The sequence below is a fragment of the Artibeus jamaicensis genome, unplaced genomic scaffold (genome assembly GCF_021234435.1).
Source record: "Artibeus jamaicensis isolate MK-2021 breed Jamaican fruit bat unplaced genomic scaffold, CSHL_Jam_final scaffold_286, whole genome shotgun sequence".
Lineage (NCBI taxonomy): Eukaryota > Metazoa > Chordata > Mammalia > Chiroptera > Phyllostomidae > Artibeus > Artibeus jamaicensis.
In genome coordinates this window covers 10,997,917-11,016,119 of record NW_026522034.1, presented here as the reverse complement: position 1 = coordinate 11,016,119, position 18,203 = coordinate 10,997,917, and the positions used below count along the sequence as shown (strand labels likewise).

At 33.4% G+C, this 18,203-nt stretch overlaps 1 protein-coding gene across 1 annotated transcript in view; it reads right to left on the bottom strand.

Moving 5' to 3' along the window:
* Positions 1-2,868: 2,868 nt before the first annotated feature.
* MDGA2 (MAM domain containing glycosylphosphatidylinositol anchor 2) overlaps positions 2,869-18,203 on the bottom strand; it is an 875,220-nt gene continuing 859,885 nt past the window's right edge. Inside the window, exons 16-17 of the mRNA XM_053656885.1 lie at positions 8,421-8,526; positions 2,869-5,994 (exon numbers count right to left, since the gene is read on the bottom strand). Coding sequence (XP_053512860.1) covers positions 5,906-5,994; positions 8,421-8,526 — 195 coding nt within the window. The 3' untranslated portion in view covers positions 2,869-5,905. The remainder of the gene's footprint in view (positions 5,995-8,420; positions 8,527-18,203) is intronic.

The window sequence follows — 18,203 nt, the reverse complement described above, 5'->3', positions numbered from 1 at the left end:
TATAAAGGTATGATACCAAAAATAAAAACAAAACAAGCTAAATAGACAGCAGAAAAGCAATGGTTAGCAAGTTAATTTTAAGGATTCCATTTACACATTGGTGGATTCAAATCACTGTCAAACACTATTATTTGTTTTCCTCAGAAGTCACATTTAGCCTGGGGCCCCCATGGAGTATGATTAAACTATCACCCTAGATAACATTAGAGTTGCTAATCTGCAGTCAATTATTTCACATATCACACAGACTGTAGTTACTAAACTGAGCCATAATTCCTAAACCACAGTTTATTCAGGAAGATTTTAGTGCCTACTTGTTTAATACAGTCTTATAAATGATCCCTCACAAAGGATGCAAAAATCAACAAATATCTTTAACGGGCTAATTGTGTTTCACTGCAGTGTTGCGTCTACAAAAGCTTTTCAATAGCGAGAGAAATGGTGGCATTTTCAACTTAACTTGCAAATATAATTGCCATTTAAATGTCTTTCTGTTTCTAACTTAAGTTCTTTTTTGACAGCAGAAATGTCCCCAGACCACTAATAGAGTATTTAAATAATTTTATTTATTGAAAGAAAATCCAAGGGAAAATAACATACAGCTATCTGAAACTATTTAGCAGAAAGAAAATGTTAAAAGAAAAAGTAAGTTAAATCTAAACTTTGAGATCTAAAATGTAACTAATAATCGATATAAACTTAACACAATGTATATTTGATTAAACTTACAAATTTAAATATATCAGTGAGACTCAGGAAATAAAAATGATGTCCTGGGAATCCAGGACAATAACAAAGAGCCATAAAAACAAACTGAAGCTAAAAAGCTAATCCCTATTTCATAGAACTTTCCATCATTTCATTGAAAAATAAGAGTACATTTTTAGCTCAAGTCAAGAAAATCAGTACAATTAATTCAATTCAATCAGTTGTAAATATTCCCTTAAGAAAACAATTTCAGTTTCTATCCAGAATTTAACCTCTTCCTACACAAAATTTTGAACTCTAATTCTTTATTTTTAAATACTCAGTGTGGGTTCAGGGTAGTCTAATCATCACTCATAATTTATTAAGATTTACTTTAATAATGTCAATAAGTAGTCCATATACAAATATATGGAATATTTATTTCTCCCTAACTTCCACTTCTGTTTCTAAGCAGACATTAACATATGATGGGTTGATTCTTAATTGACATATTTCACATTAAAATTTCAAGTATTCAAGGCTTAGTTTTTCTATGTAATAACATATATATTTATTTATAAATATTATGTATACTCAGCAAAGAACTTTTTATATCACATTTGAAAAAAGGTCTGATCATCCTGTGGTAGCTTTTTTTTTTTAAGCTGAAGTATAAAATGCCAGAGACATTGCTTTTTAAAAATAAGCACTAAGAAAACTAATTAAACTAGTTAACTACAAAGGGAACATTGTAGGAGGGGAAATATCTTGGGATTGAACCCTATGATTTTATTGTTTTCACAGAAAATGTAATAACTCCTCATTGACATCAACTACCCAGTTGCAAGAAGAGTATACCTTCTGTTTTGTTGAGACACAGACAAAGCAATTAGTAAGAAGTATTCATCAACCAAGAAGAAAATGAATTGGGCATAAAATTTTTCCAGTTTACATGTCTGTTGAGAGGCCCTGATAGTCGAAAGGCACATTAAAAAAAAGTTTTAGATAAAGACCATGCATTCAAAAGAATTCTTTGAAATCATTCTATCAAAACCAGATTAGTCTGTTGTCACCTTTCAAATTATGAATCAAAAAAAGTCATGAAAATACCATAGCCAGTTTGAAGTAAAGAACTAAATTAATTAATTATTCTTCAAATTACACATTTTGACAGATAAGTTTATTATAAAGTCTTTAAAATAAAAATGCATGTTTGGTGAAAAGTTAGTACAGTTGTCACTCATATTTTGTCATATTTTAAAATATGAAAGTAATGAATGGCATCGTGACTCTACCTATAACATGATGTAACTGACTAGCTGGTCTGTGATCCTGACCACAATGGTTCTCACACTTCATTGCCATGCCAAAGTCAATTCTGGGATGGATGTGAAGTACCATTAGTTTATCTTATTTCACAGCACTGTGGTATACCATGCATCTTTCAAGTCTCTTAAGGAAAATTTCATCACACGAAATGGAAAAAACATTTTAAACCAGGGATACATAGTATATTATAATTTGTGATGGAATTAAAAATAGGTAGCAGGAAAAAAGGGCAGCTACATATATATTATATATATACATATATTATATATACATATATTATATATACATATATATTATATATAATGCATGTAAGAGAAGACTCCGATTTTAAAGCATAAAATAAGTTATTTTATTTTTAAATAATGCATAGTTAATGAGTATTTAATATAAATTCTACAAATATAATGGGACTATTGTTAATAATGAAAGGTAATGATGTTGGGCATGATCAGGGACTTCTGAAAACCTTAGTGAAGTTTAACATCTAAGATGCCATTAGTTTGGGGATGCACTATTATTTTATATATCACTACACAGAAATGCTACCAATTGTACTTAAAATAAATAGGCCTGATTGCAGAGATGTTAAAATGTGAAGAAACAAGCATATTTAAACCGAAGAAACATAGTAATGCTCCTAAATAATCAGGGATTAGTTACTGGCAGTAGGAGATTACATAGCATAACCTTTCTCCTGGAAAATTAAAATCTCCATTGCCTGATGCCTTCCTATAAAAGAAAAAAAATTGACATCAATTACGCTTAAAATATGTTATCAAAAAGAAAAGAGGGGGATATGTTAGTGGATTCAACTTATAATAAACACAAAAATATTAGAAAAAGGAAGGCAGTTGGTAAAAAGGTAAATTGTCATTATTATCACTAATATTAAAGAAGAGACTACTTAACACAATTTACATGTATTTCACTTATCCCAGTTTTTTGAATTTCCTGCATTTTTATTCATTGACTTTCAATTAAAGCAACTAAACATTTGATCTGGAGTGAAAAACATTGCTTTTAATTCTAAGTTTGTTGGTTTGCATAAATGATTCAGAACCCACTTGAGATATATCTTTAATTTATTACTGTATTGATAAATACGATTGCTTTGCAGTTCTTTTGATTGCACTTTGTTCTTGGCACTCATCAGCACTTTCTTGATTTAATTAAAATTAATTTTTGAAGTACCAGCCAGTTCTCTTCAAGTTCTGAAGCATTGTGTATTCTTACTGTGTAAAAGGAAACAGAAATTCTTACTACCTTATCAATGTTTAATTGTAGGTTCGAAACTCTCGCAGCAATTTCTTTATGTAAAGTTACTTAGGAGACAAGGAGACTTGTTTTCCTAGAAAGGGTATGTCTATCCAAATATTCTGAATATAGTTTTTTAGTTTTTTGCAAAATCCTCACTTAAATCGGAGTTCAAGAAAAGAAGGCAGCAATGAGTTAAGCCTCTGTTTAGATCTAAAACCTTTTCCTTGATATCACAAGCAATGAGTGTGCAGAAAGGCAATTAAAAAGAGGATCCACTAACAGGGGATAGTTGAGAAAAGTGCATATTTGCCACACAAAATGGAAGGCAAACTGAAGGGAGATTTAGCATATATTAAGCTAAGTGCCCAAATACTGTCTATCTCTTTGGTGTAATAAAATAGATGGTTGACTGTAATTTTGAAAAAAATTCAATATGCCTGATTTATTTTAAAAAGTCATGAAATTCATGTGTTTTTCTATTTAATTTAAAGGTTTTGGTTTAGCTCAATTCTCTATCACTACCTGCATTTTCAGACCGGTCCCCTCTTTAACTATGAGAATACACATTAAATTCCAAGTTCCTATTTGTTTCATATTTTACTTTTAAAAGATATGACACTTTTTAACATGTATCACAAATATAGATGAGTGCATCAGGGAGTTCCTATTAGAATTTCTTCCTGTAGACATTAAGGTACATGAAGCACTGAAGAGTCACCCCATGGTAACATAGCAGATAAACTGTGTAGCTAGTCTCCTTCTGGTGACAGGTGGACATTGCTCAACAAACACACGTACTGCTTTTCATACCTTCCCTGGAAAGAGGCTTTATTGAACATAGCTGTAAAATTATCTTTTAAGTTGAATGACTGAATTTGCACAAACATTTCTACAGAATTAAAAAAAAAATCAAGCTGTGTCATTTTTCTACTACATTTTGTTGTGCTTTTTATATTAATATTTGCAAATGTTATAATTTAATACTTATATTCCAATTACTTGCATAATCAGTTTTTTAAACTCCTGGGGTGTTGAAAGAACGTATAATAATAATAATATTCTTCTTTAGACAAAAGTCTTTTTAAATGAAGTTAAAAGCTGAGATAATTTAAGGAAAAAAGATCTTCAAATTTTCATAACGAACAGGTTTAAGTGAAATTTACAATGCATTGGAAAACTGGCTGGTTAAAGGTATGATTTGTCCTCAGGTAGCTCAAAATCATTTTTACAGGTTTTTGTTTTTTTGTAAAAGTGTTTTTAATCTTTGTAAAATAATAAAATAATATTTCACAATTTGCACAGAGTCTGACTAAAGGGCAGAGGCATATTCCCCTCAGTGTTTAGAATAAAGCCATATTTTTCGGGCCCAGTTCTGCTGTAGAGTTCGTATGCACTGCAGTTGCAAACATTGTCTTTTTCCCTCTAAAGCTAGGGCCGATTTCATTTCAAATGGAGGTTAAAGTAAAAAAAAAAAATCGCTCATGTTTTACCACCTTCTACGCTAAATATTATCTTAACCTTTTGTTCTGGTTGACCCATTTAATAACCTGGAAGAAAAAAAGTGTCGCTCTCATGTCTGGTCTCAGTGGAAGTCATTCTGTAATAGACAATAAGCCGAAAGGCCATGGCTGTCCGGACAAACAACAAATATTTCGTCTGCATGGGCTTACGCAGCAGCTTCGGTCCTTTCTTCTTCAGAAGCGGCTTTGTTGTCTTGCCTGTAATTTGCACATTTAGGCTCTGTAGTTTGTTTATAAAATAGTTTTACACAAACCACTCTTAGCAGTGCAAGCTTCTGAGTTGAAAATTATTCAGGCTTGTTTCATTGAAGGCACTTAGTTTCCATGGCAATTTATAAAAGATGGTGGTTTGGTTTCTTCATTGGAACAGATGACTTAATTTGGGTGTTCAAGTGGCCGCGAGCACACTCCGATAAGCCTGTGTATTATGTAAGCCCAGGTTTACCCTCCTGGAGAGTAGTGCATGCAAAAAGAGACAGCATACAGTTATCTAGCTTAGCCATGGGAGGAAAACAAATAAAAACAATAAAGTTAGGATGGGGATGAGGCAGGGAAGATGAACGTTTGAAATAATTCTGAGTTCGGGTTCTTTTCAAGAAGGGTAACAACCAAAGGTAAAAGGGCCTACATTTGTTTAATTCTCCACGTAAAACCTTCTCCAAAGGAAAATAAATGCCAGCTCTTCATGTACCCTGTTTATACTGAGGTTTTTGTTGGCAGGCCATTAGGTTTCCATGGTAACAAGCAAACTATTCATTTAAAACAAAACCAGCCATGACTTTGTGCTTTGACAAGAATTTCTATAGCTCTTTTTTTTTTTTTCCAGAGTTCAACCAGATGACCAGATGACGCTGTAATCTTTGTAGCCACAAAAGCACCTGAAGGTCTCTTCTCTACTCAGGTCAAGACTATCTTTTATATGTAGTTTGGAATAAGTTATACTTCCATGATGTCTGTTTATCCCCAGTGCTTAAAAAATTTGTTTTTATTATTTTATTTTGAGTCAGTAGTCAGTGGAGGAATCTTTGGTAGTTTGTTTTTTCAATGTCCATTTACAAAGACTCTTCATGCCAGTGCCTGGTGAATCTTTTATAGCCTCTGCCAGGATAAGGTCACCTTCGAGGACTTAGGATAGAGATGAGGACAATAACTGGAAAAAGCCATATATGTACTAAAATTCCAACAGCACCATCAACGGAATCTAAAGACAAGGAAAACAAGTGCCAAGAAACAACCAAACAAGATATAAGTATTCCATGTAACAAGCAATAAAACTTCAGTGAACTAATGAAACTACTTTTGCATACGGAAAATATTTTTGGAAAATATTTTTTCAGTGTTATTTATCAGCTTCATTTCCAAGACAAGTGAAAGGAATATAATTTACATGTATGGTTAGGTATATGGTGTTAGGCATTTGATAAAATAAACATTTTTCAGATTTAATTTGACATAAAAAGAGACAAAAACTCCTTCAGAAGATCTTTGTGTGGGTTTGTGGCTGAACTGAACCTAAGAGTTCTGCTAGTCACATACAGAATATCCTCAGACATTCTAAGTGCCAGCTTTTTTTCCCCCAGGCTTCCAAAATGTTGAGGCTTCCAAAAGCCTCAAGGTCAGCTGATATATATTAGAATACATACCTTACCTGGGAATGCTAACATAGGCAAATCCGGTAATTCATTAACCTGGTTTAAGTTACAGAACGACAATGACCAAGGAGAGAGCTGAGGTTTGAAAAGAAGAGACACATGATCTCAGCTTTCGAAGACGTGGCCACAGTAACAGTAACTGCCTGTGCAGGGTTTGGCATCCGAGCAGTTTGAGCTTGGGGCCTCCAAACTGTTTGGTACTTGGGCATTAACATTAATTTAATACTCATCAATCACTATTCATCAAAGTGAATTTTATAAGTGACAAATAGACAAATGTAACAGAATACTTCCTCATACCACAGATAATTTTTTTGTTTAATTAGGATTGTTTCCTCTGATGTACAGAGGCTAAGTAAAAATAACTTTAATAATGTATAGAAATATCTCATTTAAAGTAGCCAGGCATTTCTCTGGATTTAGTAGTTTAAGAAAACCTTCTATTGTGTAATAACAAAGTCCCTGCAGGTTTCCATTGTCATTCCACTGTGCCTCCTGTTACCATGTCTGCTCTTTTCTTTCAGGAGTGAATTATGTTCTCTAGCTTTCCTCTTTTGGAAAGTTGAATTCACCTTATTGCATTTAATTTATCATATTTTTTCAGTGATTAAATTATCAAATGTAAAGTTTCTGTATGACATGATAACTATCTTCGGTTAGTATATTATTGTCACTGACTCATGTTATGAAATCCAAAAGCAATTGCATTCCTCTCTGAGGAGAAAGCACAGTTTTCTGTGCATTTGACAAACCTGCTTCATTTGAGTACAACTATTAGTCATTTAAGGCAAAATTAACCAGACTTCGGGTGAAATTTTTACTAAATGGGTTCCTTGAAATGCTAGGTATAATGACAAGAAGGTAAAACGGTGAGCAAAATGTCTCATTTTTACATACAATCTCAGTTTTTGTCTTTTTACAATGTGTAAAAATGGAATCAATTCAGTTCATATGAGAGAGCACTCACTGAATTTTTGTACAAATAGTACTTTCAACAACACCACTGATATAATTTCTCACTGATTACATACTCAATTAACAAAAACTCTGATTTGCTTTAGACTTAATACAGAATGGGATCTCATGCTCCTTTTCTTTGTAAATAATTGATGAACTTATTTTTATAAATTTCATTGGTGCTTCTTTATATGATCACAAAATTGAAGATTCCAGGTGGTCCTATGAAAATTGTTCAGTTGGAAGAATTTGTAATTGGAATGACTTTAGACTTCTTCACATCAAATGAATAATACGAAGATGATGTTTTTAAGAAACAGCCCAATACATAATTCTGATGCTTCTTGAATTACTTATCATTTTTATTTACATCTATTTTATATAAAAATAGATCTGTGGTGAAAAATGAAATTTGAAGATATGATTAAACCATAATGTTCAAACCAGAGTAAAAGTGAAATCAAATTACTAAGCAATTGATTATGTAATCTCTTCTATAGTAAAGGAGATTAATTATAGCAGAGAAAAATAGGGCTAACCCATTACTTTATATATATATGTGTGTGTGTGTGCGTATCATATAAATATATATGCTGATGACAATATTAAATTTGTTTAAATGTTTAGCTAAAGTGGTACCTAGGATATATCTTTATAAACTGAGGAAAGAAAGAGATGTATGTCTATATAAATGTCTGCTGAGTGTATAGATTAGCCAAATATTTTGAGAAAAGTTAAACACCTCTGCTGGTCATATTATAAATTAAAAATATTTAAAAATCCTAATTAAAAATAACAGACCTAAATCAAAATTACTTTTATTTTATAGTAGGGCAAATAAGTATATAGTTAAATTTAACATTTTGAGTTTGAATTATCTTCAAAATGGTAGCACCTCATATGTACAAATTCTAAATAAACAAGCTAAAAATGAATGTTTTGTAAATTATAATGTTAGTTTGATAGTAATCACATTACTTTAACATCTAATCAAGCTAATTCAAGAAGAAACACTTACTCTTACTCGTCAGGTCTTGTTTTGCACATTCTCCTTCTGCAATTGACACATCATCAATGGCAATGTCACCTTCAATGCCCGGGCCTCGAATACCTTCAAAAATGAGCTACATATGGGAATGAAAGAAACCGAAAAGTAGAGCTTTAAGTTGCAAATGAATTTCTACTGAGAAATTGAGGCACGAAACCTAAAATTGTCAATCCATACATCTTTTTTACTTGATGACCTTCAAAATTCTTACTTACCAGAACCAAATTATCTTAATAAAACCAATAATGGGATATGCCTTGCATAGTATATGATTTTTTCTACAAAAAATTCTGTGTTGTTCTTAAAACAAAACTACAATGAATTGAATAATATAATAAAACCACTACTACAAATCTTATTACTTTTTTATTTTAGTGTAAAGAAAATTTTTACTTTGAACAATTATTTCTCTATAAAAGATTCCCTCCAAATTTCTATAAATGCAACACTGGTGTTCTTAACATTTTAAAGAATAAATTAGTTTTGGGTTTTCTACAACAGTGTTATGTTTTTTTGATGCCCAGAACAAGAGTTTGTCATCTCTAGAAAATTGTTTGATGTCTTGTAAATATAGTGAATACGTTCCTCATATTCCCCAAATGTTATAATTTATCACTACAACTTCACTTTTGACATTCTATTTTTAAACACTTGAAGATATTTATGGGTCTACAGATGGTGAGTGTTTAGTAGCCAACTTTAAATTTCCAGTATCTAGAATAGTGGTTGGCACTGAGGCTTATAATACATGAGTCTCAAGAGAATACATGAGTAAAATCATCTCTCTTTATTGCTAAATTCTGGATACAATGACAATATAAGAAAAATTAGCAACTTATTTTAGTGATTGCTATTTCACTTTTATAGAAACAAAAACCTTTCAGAATTTTTCTATAAACCCTTATTTATTTCTTGCTTCCAGCTATACATTTTAGTCCTGATATTAAAAGGCAACCCATGCATTTTGTGACTTATAGTTCCAGAAAAAATTCTACATGTCGAAATGAAATATTTTAGTATTTCATTTAGTATTTTAGTCTTTCCAGAGAATAATTGGCTAAATAAAGAGCAATTTTAGCATCAAGTTGATGTGTGCATTTTTAGAGAATTTCTACCTTTATTTCATTGCAGCAATTTATGGTGAAAGTCTATATGAATACCAAAAATTTTGTTTTTATTTTTTGTCTTTGATGGTATCTTAATACAGTATCTTAAAGGCAAATTTGTGGTGATTTTTAGAGAATTTAAGCATCTCTTGAAAAGCAACCTTTGATCCATTGTTCTCTGATGTACTACTATTATCATTTTATCAACTGAACTAATTAGTAAATAGAGAATTTAGTTATCACCTTTGGTACTGAGTCCCTGTCCCCTGCTTCAATATCTTTTATAAGAATAAGAGTTATTTTTGTAACCTGAAGGGGAAAAAACCTGAGAAGATTTTATTACTACATTTAATTTCTATAGAGATGTTTTTCTGCTTGCTTATGATGAGGTATGTTAATAAAGAGTCATGTCTTGGAAAGTTCAAAGCCATTTCTTGGAAAAACACCCAAAACACCCTGTATCGCTGAAGCCATAATAAAACAGCAGGTCAGCATTCCAGTATTCTGAACCAGTTGGAAGCATACAAATGCTCAGCCCTCAAAATCAGCAATGAAGCATTCCTTAGGCTGTCTGGAAATAATTACTTATATTTGAATTGGTTTTTTTTTAACTTTAAATTTTTTTAAATTATTTTTCAAGTACAGTTTTCTGTCTATTTCTCCCATCTCAGCCCACCCCGCCCCGTGCTCCCCACCTCCCTCCCATTTCCACCCACCTTAGTTATTGTCCCTGTGTTTTTTATACTTGTTCCTCTAAATCCCTTCCCTATTTCCCCTTAAATTCCCTCCCCTCTCCCCTCTGGTCACTGTTAGCCTATTCTCTATTTCAGTGTCTTTGTTTTTATTTTGCTTGCTTGTTTGTTTTGTTGTTTAGCTTCCTATTAAAGGTGAAATCATATGGTATTTGTCTTTCACCCCCTGGCTTATTTCATTCAGCATAATGCTTTCCAGTTCCATCCATGCAGTTGCAAAGGGTAGGAGCTCCTTCTTTCTTTCTGTTGCATAGAATTCCACTGTGTATATGTACCATAATTTTTTGATCCATTCATTTACTGACGGGCACCTAGGTTGCTTCCAACTTTTAGCTATTGTAAATAATGCTGCTATGAACATTGGGGTGCATAGGTTCTTTGAGATTGGTGTTTTAAGAATTAGGGTTGGTTTTTTGGAAGGTGTCTGGGAAGTGTCTGAAAAACCCTCAGATGACTGTTTAAATCACAAGTGAGGATTTTTCTTTTACAAGTGAGGATTTTAAAAAACGCTAGTAATATAAAGATACAAGAGCACTGCAAATGGAAAAGAAGTCATTTTAATGATGGCAGAATATTCCACCTTGTAGATATTGTTCATCAATACTGAGCAATACTGGGTGCATTCCAAAACATTCTTAGACACTCTTATTTAGAGTGCATGGCTCTTTAAGGTCCTCAAAATGGCCCCTGTCAGCACTCTGTGAGAAGGCATTGTGGTTGTCCTAACCACGTGTTTCTAAGTCTTTTGGGCACTTTACCTTTTTTGATATATGCTGCTTACCTGGTAGGCAACCAATGTTAGAATAAATCAGTGGTTATTCCCATCCCTTCATAGTTTTAGTTATAGGATGCTGAGTCTTCTCTCATGAAGATAACAGCGTGAATGGAATGTTACCTTGGAGAAAGGTAAAACTCACAGATTCATGTTGACATGAGTCTTATTTCATATAATCAAACATTTTCATTTTGGCCACAAGGCTAATACTTTATTGAATGTGAGTGAAGTGCTATCATCAGAAAATTTTCTTCCATAAGGGTAGTTTAAGGGTTCGAACTGAGTAAAATGTACATTTCTGCCTCGCAGTCAAGTTTTGATTCTGGAATGAAGCAGGGATAAGAATGTATTATTTGGGAAAATCTGATTTGGTGAGAGGAAACCTCCTGAGTCCACACAAGTTATCATTTGATGAGATGGAGAGAGAAGGGAAAGGGAGTGAGCACTGCTCACAGAGGAGAATGCAGGAGAATTGCAAAGCAGCTGTCATAATTTTATACGAAGATAAAGGGCTATGCTCTGCATGCGAAGTGAGCTGCTGGTGAAAAGGCTAGTAAGTCGTAGGTTAGAATGTTCTGCACCTGCTTGCAAAAACTTACACAGAAGCTGAGGTTATAATCCTTTTATAGGAAAGTATTCTGAACAAATAGGCTTGTGATACATGAATTTTCCATCTTAGTTATGCAGATGTGAGTAGATACTAAAATTAAGCATAGTTTTCCTTATTTAAAGTACATAATGATTTTCAGTAAGTTTTTTGTTACCTGGAGGTAAAAATCAAGATAAAAGAAAGGGGTTATTTTCAAACATCAAAATCAGTCCTGGCTGGCATGTCTCAGTAGATTGAGCACAGGCTTGTGAACCAAAGGGTCACCTGTTTGATTCCCATGCAGGGCACATGCCTGGGTTGCAGGCCAGGTCCTTAGTAGGGGATGCATGAGAGGTAACCACCATTGATGTTTCTCTCCCTCTCTTCTCCCTCCCTTCCCCTCTCTCTAAAAAATAAATAAATACAATTGTTTTTAAAATCAAACTTAAAATATATAAATCATCAAAATGATTCATGAAATTTTCAAGACTGCTTCTCTTGGAATGATCCTGTCATTACTCATAGCATTTCAAAAGTTCTGCCACTGACTTTTAAGCATTAAACACTCCTACTTTTTCTCTAATTTCCTTTGTCTTTCCTTCCTTTGGCCTCTCTTGATCAGAAACACAAGGTGAAGCCTAGGTTTATCCTAAAGATAAAGGACCTAAGGCAGAGAGGTTTTGATGGAAGCTGCTCCCTTTTTTTGTTATGGTCAGACTGAGACGGAGTGTTGGAGAGCTTTTTATGGTCAACATCAGAGTTGACTGACAGACGTAACTGAACATGTGTGCTACCCTCAGCTGGCAATATGTCAACTGTGGGTTGTAGGTGGCTGAGAAGCAAAAATACAAATCAGCAAGAGTCAAAGTTTCATGCGTCCAGATGACTGCCCATATCTGGAACATTCTCTTACATGAATACTTCTTTCCTTGGTGATCATGAGTGTATTGTTATAGTAAAAGAAGCAGGCTGATTTGTAAATCTATTATTTACATTTATCTGTACAACTATGCATAATACAGTTTGTGACTGTATGAAGCGAGTTGATTACTTTCTATATAAACATAGCAGGTGTTTCATCCATTTGTAGAATTAAACCAGGGATGAGTAGCAGTTGTTACTAGAATCATAAAAATAATTTCAATCACAGTCTTGGTGCAGTTATAATCAGTATTTTTAATATTTGTCATGCCATGACAACAAGAAATCTAATCACATAGGCCAGAAAAATACTGTAGTCTTCCTCAGGATCCGATTTGAGCAGCGAGATAAAGGTCCTGCGGAGAATGTTTGTTTCCGGTTAGTCTCTGCACCAGTTTTGCCCTTCAGAAGACAGAGGACTGTATTTAACTTGTCTTGACTCTCATAAGAAATATCTATTGCATTGCTCTGTTTATGCTCTGAACTCCAATGAAAATTATATCTTTGTATTATTGTAACAAAATTTTGTAGATCCTAGTCAACTCATGAATGGCTTCTAGACTTAGACTTAAACAGATACCTTTTGTATATTGTTTTGACTCTGAGCTAGAAAACAGAGAAAAGATGCATAGATACTAAATTTAAGAATGCACAATGGACCAATTTTCAAGTATTTATAAAAATAAATCCTTGGCGACAGTTTTTTCTCAAATATAAAAATGAGGAACTCTAGCAATTAATTATAATATGATATATCCCCACTTGGCAGATATGACTTGTATGTAATGAAGAAATGCTCTCTAATGGAATAGGTTAAAGTATGTCATATTTTATGAAGCACTATTGTGGTTCTGACTATTATTGTTACAGAGATAAAACTATGTTCCTTTCCTCTTCTATATTCCAAAATGAATTTGGTTTAATTGCCATGAAGAATAAATTAACAACATCTGGATACTTAAGGAGAAAATGTTGAGGTTTAGGTCTTCTAAAAGAGAGTTTGGATTATGCAAACTTCCTCATACACCATCATGTTGATATTATTGAAAAGGGTGTTTCTCACTGAAATGGCAAGTTTAAATTTTAATGTTTTCACAGTATGTGTATGCAATTCAGCAAACACAGTATGCAGGAAATACTGCGTAACCAGAAAGTTAACTTTTGGTTTATAAATTCAAGTGGAACTTTAAATATATATTTATATGTTTAAATATACATATTTATATAAATATTTCTGTATTACAATTATACCTCACAAAATTATTGATTCATAGACTGACAGTTTCTTACATGCATTATAATGCTTTATATGTTGATGCAAATATGGAGACAGAGACATAGGTGATGCTGTCAAAGCTTGTATTCATGTATGATTTCTAAGTAAGAGAAGAATAGCTAGCTACATGCAGCACTAATGAGTAAAAGTAGGGGGTGAGTCAAAGAATACAGTGCACCTCTGATAATCCGACTTGAGCATTGAAGGTGCCTTCTGCCAGTGCTCGCAACATGATTTTTTCCTGAGGCGAGATACATGCCACCTGACCATCATTGCTATGGCAAACACAACGTCCAAGAATACAGTTTGAAAACTGACAGTATGCAATGCTTGGATAAACTTCAGGATATAAATAAATGTGGAAATATTATTAATTAAATGTAAATTAAGAGAAATAATTTTGCCTCTATTTTTTTTACTGGGTTAGCAAATCATTGAGCTAGCCTTAACCATTACAAAGGACGTTTGAAGAGAGACAACAAAATAAATCAGGTGGGTAGCCTTAGCTTCTTCCCTGGGGAAGCTATACAAATATGAACAATGAGTTTAATTTCAGAAGACTCTGCTGGTCCAACTTGCTGGGTAAAAGTCAGTTAGTTGGCAAAGCTCCTTATCTGAAATTATACCATGAGAGTGTAATTGTTGGCAAAGACAGAAAGAAAGAAATTGCACTGTGAACTGCAACTGGAAAATGTTTTCTGTGGTTGCTTCTGGAACCATCATCATGCTTACATAATTGCCATGGAATCTGGCATAGGATGCTCACTATGTATCCACATGAGTGTGTGATGGCTACTCAGGAAGACAACATTTTCCAGGTTAATATTATGCTTAGCCAGATAAACATACAGTCAGCATGGTATCATAGAAGTACCATAACCTTTTTTCTAATCCTTACTTAATGTCAATTATTAGTGTGATTTAAGGTAGTCTCAAAACCTATATCCAAACATTGAAATGAGGATATAAGAATAGAAATTCTTCAGAATTACTTTCACCTATAACTAAGAAACTAAAATGACAATATTTTATGTGCCACAGTGTCTCTAGAAAACATTTAGAATATACTGTGAAAGAAGCAAGGTACTAAAAGGAATGGTTAAGTATTTTCCTCAGTGTAAAATATAAAACATGTGATATTCTAAGACTAACACTATATTATTAATTTTACTTTTGTTGGAAATTTTATTCCAATTCTCCTTAATTCAGAAAAATGTATTATCATTACAAGCACTAACCATGCTAACTTAATTCTAGAAAAAGAGCCACAAAAGAAATTTTGGTATGACAAAACTTCAATTTACCATGAAATGGACTACAAAATAATTTTATTTGAAGCTAAGCAAACTAATTGGACGCACTGCAAGAATTTTGTGAATAGTTATTTTTTAAAGTGATTATTGACCAAAGTAATTCAAAGGCATATAACAGCAGAAAGAAAGAAGTAGCTCCTACCCTTCTTGACAGCATAGATGGAACTGGAGAGCTAAGTGAAATAAGCCAGGCTGTGAAAGACAAATACCATATTATCTCAAATGTAAGTGCAAGCTAATCAACAAAACAAACAAATGAGCAAAGTGGTACCAGAGACCTGGAAATAAAGAACAAACTGACAGTGAGCAGAGGGGAAAGGGAAGGGGAATAACAAAAGAAAAAAGGAGAAAGGGCAAGCCAAGGTACATGAATGGGGACTTGAGGGCACAGACAATGGGTGGTGACTGACTGTGAGAATTCGGGAGGATGGGCTAGGGGTGAGCAAGGGGTAAGAAACTGGAATAACTTTAACTGAACAACAATAAAAATGATTTGTTAAAAATAGAAGGAGGAAAAATAAAGAAAAACAATTAATGCAAAAAAAAAAGAGAATTTCAAGAGGTAAGAGATATCCTTTCTACTTGAATTAGAGATGTCCTAGAATGTCACAAGGTTACGTTTGAATAACATTAAAACATCTCAGAACTTGATTTTATGTAAATATATCTCATACAATTGTTGCCATGCTTTACTATATTTCTGAAAAGCTTCATAGGTTATAAACAATTTTTTAGTAAAAAAAATGCTTTGATAAATGTTCAAAGCAAGAAACTCAAAAACAAAATAAAACAAAAATAGATCAGGCAGTTGTGCTTCATGTTTCCTTCAACAATCAAGATTTATGAAATAAAGGAAAATCCTAGCCAATGGACCTAGAAATACATTAGGGCATGAAAGAATATAGATATCCAAATTTGATTTTATTTATCTTTATTTTTCACTAATTTAAATAGCTTAGGAATGCACTTAAAATTCAAAATCTTTACATTTTGACTTTCTCCCAGCCAAAAGAGAGGACTAAGAACCAGCTAGACTTTCCTCCCTCTGAACAACTTCCCTCTGAAACAACTAAAGAACCGGACAGAATTTAAGAAATGATGATATTCAGGATACAAAACATCAGGTTATGAAGGGCAGTGATTCCTGAGACACGCGAATCACACAGCCTTACTACTGTCCAATACAGAAGTATAGCCCATGGTGTAAGCAGAACAAAGGTGGAGCCCATTACAAAATCTGAGTTGAGGAGATGGAGTTCAGAGTCCCAGGAGACTGAGGCACCTGGAGTGTGCAGGATAGAATACCAGCAAAAAAGAGTTGCTTAGAAAGAGAGATTTGATCAGATGAGATCAGGTGGGTTCAGGGTGGCAAGATTGATTTATCCAGCAAAGCTTTCATTTAGAATGGAAGGGCAGATAAAGTGCTTCTCGGATAAGATCAAATTCAAGGAGTTCATCATCACCAAGCCCTTATTATATGAAATGTTAAAGGGACTTACCTAAGAAAAAGAAGATAAAAAAGATGAACAGTGAAAGGACAGCAAACTCACAGTTATTAACAACCACACCTAAAGCAAAAGCAAACTAAGAGGACAGCTAGATCAGGAGCAGAACCATAGAAATGGAGATCACATGGAGGGTTAGCAACAGAGAAGTGGGAGAAGGAGAAGGGAGGAGAAGGTACAGAAAATAAGTAGCATAGACAGTAGGTAGAAAATAGATGGGGAGGGCAAGAATAGTATGGGAAATATAGAATCTAAAGAACTTGAGACACGTGGTCATAAAGGGGGGGAATGGTGAGGGAGGGGTGTGCAGGGTGGAGGGGAATGAGGGGGGGAAATAGAACAACTGTAATGGCATAATTAATAAAATATATTTAAAAAAATAAAGAGAGATTTGCAGAGGAGCCCCTCATTTATTCAGAGCAGTGCTGATCAGGACATTAATTTGAGGGGACTACCCAAAACCTGAAAAAAATCAGAGGGACACATTTAAAGTAATAGTACCCAGCTCACACAGGTCTTGGAAAACCTCATAATCCATGGGGCAATATCTAGAGTAGAGTTCTCAGAAGACTCTTGCCTTGTTGTGAGAAATAATTAGCCCTACACCAAACACTGCTCTGGTCTCACCTAACAATCTTTTTTCTTTTTTTCCATTTTTTCCAATTATTGTTTATATTCAATATGATTTTGTATTAGTTGCAGGTGTACAGCAGAGTGGGCAGACAATAACATACTCTACAAAGTGTCCATTGACATTTTCAGCACCCACCTGGCACCACACAATTATTACAATATTATTGACTACATTTCCCATGCTGTACTTTAGATTCTCATGACTACTTTACTGCTACCAATTTATACTTCTTAATCCATTCATTTTTTTTCACCCCTCCTTGTAACTATGAATGTGATTCTGTTTTGTTTGTTCATTTTTATTGTTCTCCAGGCTCTACATATAAGTGAAATCATATGGTATTTGTCTTTCTTGGCTGACTTATTTCACTTAGTATAATACCCTTTAGGTTCATCCAGGGTGTAAGATTGGTAAGATTTCATTCTTTTTTTCTGGCTGAATAATATTCCATTGTATATATGTAACACTGTTTCTTTATCCAGTCATATACTGATATGCGCTAATGTTGCTTCTGTATCTTTGCTATTATAAATAGCACTGCAGTAAACACAAGGCTGATTATAGTCTTTCAGATTAGTGTTTTGGATTTTTTTCAATATATACCTAGAAGTACATTTACTAAGTCACCAAAGAAATCTTAAAGGCAAGACCAATAATGATAAACTCTTCCCTAGTAACTTAACATCCCCCAAAAGCTAAAGAATATTTACATAAAAGTATTTATACCTATCAATGTAAAGTTCACAGTGTCTGACATCCAATTAGACTACCAGACATGCAAAGAAACAGGAATACAATGACTTGTAATGTGGAGGAAAAATATACAATCAAAACCAACCAAGAACTGACATAGATGAACTGACATATGACACTAAAACAATC